This window comes from Mus pahari, chromosome 11, assembly GCF_900095145.1.
Source record: "Mus pahari chromosome 11, PAHARI_EIJ_v1.1, whole genome shotgun sequence".
Classification (NCBI taxonomy): Eukaryota; Metazoa; Chordata; class Mammalia; order Rodentia; family Muridae; genus Mus; species Mus pahari.
In genome coordinates, this window is record NC_034600.1 from 20,696,839 (window position 1) to 20,701,290 (window position 4,452).

The window sequence follows — 4,452 nt, forward strand, 5'->3', positions numbered from 1 at the left end:
CACACACACACACACACACACACACACACATACACACACACACACACACACACACACTGCACATGTTCTATTATCTTTTAATTCAAAGACAGTTCAAATGTATTTTACAATTTACATTCTTTCTTGAGATGGGTCTCGGTTGCCCTAGGATTGAGATACCCATGCTTTAAAGTCATTATCACTAGTAGCATTCTCTTATGGAATGTCCATTGCCTTAGAAAATTGATTATACAGCTATACTCCATGCTACAGTAATTCAACCATATTAGTCATAGGCAAACATAACATAAACTTCAAACTCAACTTTCTTGGTATTTGTTTGTTTTTTGTTTTTGTTTTTGTTTTTTCCTGCTTAACATTAACCAAATAATTCTCATTCTGAAACTTACTTTACCAATGGCCTTGTTTATCAAATGTTGAAGGCACTCAACCACGGGCATAGGGATGACAGTTTTGTCCCATGGACTACTATTTAGAAAACAAACCTCTTAGGGAATGCTTACAAATGTTCAAATTCAGACAAAGATTAAGCAATTAGTAAAAACAGTAAATCCTTGGGATGAAGACTGTAATAAATAGGAACCTATAGCCTCCTCTAGAGCAGTTTCTCAGCTCTATAGTCTCAGCCAACTGAAGCTCCTGAACAGGAGCCAAGGGTTCCAGAACTTCCTACAAAAACAATACTGCCCACTACATGATACTTGCAACAGTGTTGCTGTATGCTCTTCACCAGGATAAAAACATCTACAGGCCTTTGGCCAGCAATTTCTTAAAATTGTTATAGGCAGTTTGCCTGTATAAATGCCACCTTTTTACCTTAAAAACCTGAAACCTAAAGTAAAAATAATACTGAAAACAAATCCTTTCATTTTATTGGGACAGCAAAACAGCCTTAGGCAAACAAGGCAGGGCAGAGCAGGTCTAATTTGCACCTCTGAGGGTGAAACCTTGGTTTCCTAACTCTGCTGCCTACTGATGTGCAGTTTAGTGCCCAGCAGCAACCCTCCTTACCTGTTCCCTTCTTGCAAGTGTAGGTGAGGTGGTAATTGCAGGGGACATCATTCCACTGACCATTCTCGTGCCAAATGATCACAACGCAGTCTTCTCCTGCAGAAAAGAAACTGTCTGGCTGGTTGGGTCTCCAATTCTCATATTGCTGTACAAATGGAGACAGAAGAAAAATAAATACTCAACAGTCAGAACCCCAGTGGCTATCTGATTGGAGTGAACTCAATCTCTATTCATAGAACTGAACTTATTTTCATGGTAAATACTTTCAAACTCTTTGTGAGAAATATATGTATCTCAAAGGCTTTGTTTAACAAATAGCTATACTTTGTCAGTTAAATGTCCTTGAGAAATGTCTAGGTGTGGTTAACCTAGATTTCTAAATACTCAATTTGTGCCCAGTTTTTAAAAGTACATCATTATCTTACTGTTAATTGTTATAACAGCAGAAATGAAACACAAAAGTTTCACAGTGTCTTTTTAATCGATTATGATTTTTTTTCTAGACTTACTCCTGAACTTTACCAAGTGTAGTGTCTTCACCATGTGTACGAGTAGTAAGACTAATAACTCATGTGTAGCAATAGGGGCAGTACTAAGAAGCCTCCTGAACCTGGTAGGAAATGCAAGCTCAGATTTACAGGATAACTAAGTAACAGTTGCTGAGGAAACACAGGTCCTTTAGTGTTTCTTGAAATTCGATTTTACATGTATCTTTGGTTTGAAATTGAGTAAAGAATTTGTTGCAGAAATGTACTGAGCCTTTGCAGTACATTGAGTTCCATAGAGACAGTGCTGGGACAAGCGAGAGCCCTATGGGCACTGGACAACTGTGTGCCTCGCAGAGGAACATCAACTAAACACCGGCACAGGAGATCCTAAGAAGCCGAGAGGTAAAATGTACTCATATGCGTTTGTAAGACCCCCCAATTCAACGTGTCTTCTTTTTAAAACCCCTAGAAACGAAGCTCAGCATAGAATTCTTTGTTCTTTCACCTTCAGCCTGAGATACGGATGAACACTAAAACTGGCTCATTGCAATTGACCCACCCTGGCTCCTGACTCATTGTGTCAGGGACTAAGAATGTTTGCCAAAGATAGCTTGTAACTCTTCCATAATGCATCATCCCCACTCTTATGATGTTTACTTAGTTTCCCCACCAAGAATGTTTGCCGAAGATAGCCTGGAACTCTTCCGTAATGTTTACTCAGCTTCCCCATTCTTTGTGAACTTATCCCTGCCTTTCCTTGGTTTTTTTCCCTTTAAAAGCTCTCAACTGTAAATGCTGAGGGCCGATCTCCTATGAGCTCCACCTCAGCACGCTGAATTTTCCCGATTAAACCTCATGCATGTTGCATCAAGAATGATTTCTCTTGAGTTATTGGGGTGTCGTCTCATCCCAGGACTTGAGCAGGGTCTCCCTGGGGAGCGGGGGTCTTTCACATTCTTTGTGCAAACATGCCAGGAAGAGCACAAGAAGAAGCAAGAAGTACTCAGAGAGGTGGAAAACCATGCCTGCTAAAGAAAAGTGTTAATTTGAAGACATGGCAAAGGCAGACAAGGCTCGTTATGAAGGAGAAATGAAAACCTTTATCTACCCCTGCCACCAAAGGAGAGACCAAAAAGAAGTTCAAGGACCCCAGTGAACCCAAGAGGCCGCCTTCGGCCTTCTTTTTGTTCTGTTCTGAGTAGCGCCCAAAAATCAAAGGAAAACATCCTGGCTTATCCATTGGTGATGTTGCAAAGAAACTAGAAGAGATGTGGAAGAACACTCCATCAGATGACAAGCAGCCCTATGAGAAGAAGGCTGCCAAGCTGAAGGAGAAGTACGAGAAGGATAGTGCTGCCTACAGAGCTAAAGGAAAACCTGATGCAGCGAAAAAGGGGTGGTCAAGATTGAAAGGAGCAAGAAAAAGAATGAAGAGGAAGATGAGGAGGAGGATGAAATGGATGAAGAAGAGGAGGAAGAAGGGGAAGATGAAAAGAAGATGGTAATGAATAAGTTGGTTCTGGTGCAGTGTTTTCCTTGTCTAAAAAGCATTGACCCTCCTGTACACAACTGACCCCATTTAAAGAGAAAAGTAAAATGTAAGGCTGTGTAAGATTTGCTTTTAAACTCTACAGTGTCTTTTTTGTACAGTTAGCACACTACTGAACATGTCTTTAGATATCCCTGTCCTGGTGGTATTTTGTAGGGAGATTGCAGTTATAATTCAGCCAGTAGAATTAAACTTTCTGAAAATGCTTGACAATGCCTATCAAGAAACTCAAATGTATGGATTTACAGTTCTGTTCCAAATAATGTAGCCTCACAAAAGATAGGTAAATATTCTTTATAGGAAAATTTAGTAGAAATCATTATAGAGGAAGACCATATTTTGAATAAATTTTGGTATGGTCAGGAAAGGAATATTATATAACCATTAAATATTTTATCTTTGAAGACTACTCAAAGAAATATAAGCTAAGATATAGGATAATACCAAACTCATACATCATTTCAGATGCCATTTGATGTGTGTATAAGACCAAACCAAAATCCAGAAAAACCTTATCAAGTTTCTATAAGTGCTCTGACACTGAGTTTTCTGTACTTTATAAATTCTACAGGGTATGAACAGCTATGCTTCTAACCAGTGAAAGCAAATATTATGAAATTACCTACATTTATCAAAACTATTCACAGGTTTCCAAGCTGGTGGAAGCGGACCTCAACAGATGCCACTTCACAGTCCCAACGTCCCCCAACAGCTTTGTGCTTCTAGCTGACATTTCCTACTGCTCTAAAGAGCACTGGGGCCGTTCTCACACTGAAATTCATTAGCCTTCTATGCCAGAGAACTGCTTCTTGGGGCTTAAACCAAAAAAAGATGTAATTGTCTTTGCTGAGAATTGCATCTAGCACCTAGCAATGTTTCAAAATGTGTGCTTTTGTTGTCTGGCAGCTCTGGCTTAATGGTGCAGGACCAGGTTTTTGTTGTGTGGCTTCTAACAGAATGTCTAATGTCTACAGGGTGTTTCACTCTCGCCTGCTCATAACTCAGTAGTGTCTTTCACCTTGGGTGGGGTGATTTGAATGTGTTCATCTCATTGCCAAATTGACTCAGGTTTGCTGTTTCGTCCTCCCCCCCCCCCTTTGGCTTATTAACTTTTATGTCAAGTGAGTAAAAATAAATCAAACTTGACTGTAGATTCAATAATGTATTTTTCACTAACATTTAATACTAGGAGATATCCCTCCTGATGAAATAGATCCAGTTTTAAAAATGTAAGCTCTCACTTTCCCTATTTCTAGTAACAAAGTGAGGGTTATTTAAATAAACAGAGAAAAACACAGTACCTCCCATGTGAATTTTTTTTTTCACTTGAGGTTATGAATAAGCATCTTGGCTGTTGGTGTTTGCCTGTTTTGCTTTGTTTTGTTCCTCTCTCTCTCTCTCTCT

At 39.4% G+C, this 4,452-nt stretch overlaps 1 protein-coding gene across 3 annotated transcripts in view; it reads right to left on the bottom strand.

Annotated features, from left to right (window-relative positions):
- The window catches only part of Vcan (versican), a 92,433-nt gene that overhangs the window by 5,706 nt on the left and 82,275 nt on the right, over positions 1 to 4,452 (bottom strand). For all 3 annotated transcript variants that reach the window (XM_029543878.1, XM_021208360.2, XM_021208358.2), the window contains one exon: positions 1,012 to 1,156. In XM_029543878.1, coding sequence (XP_029399738.1) covers positions 1,012 to 1,156 — 145 coding nt within the window. The remainder of the gene's footprint in view (positions 1 to 1,011; positions 1,157 to 4,452) is intronic.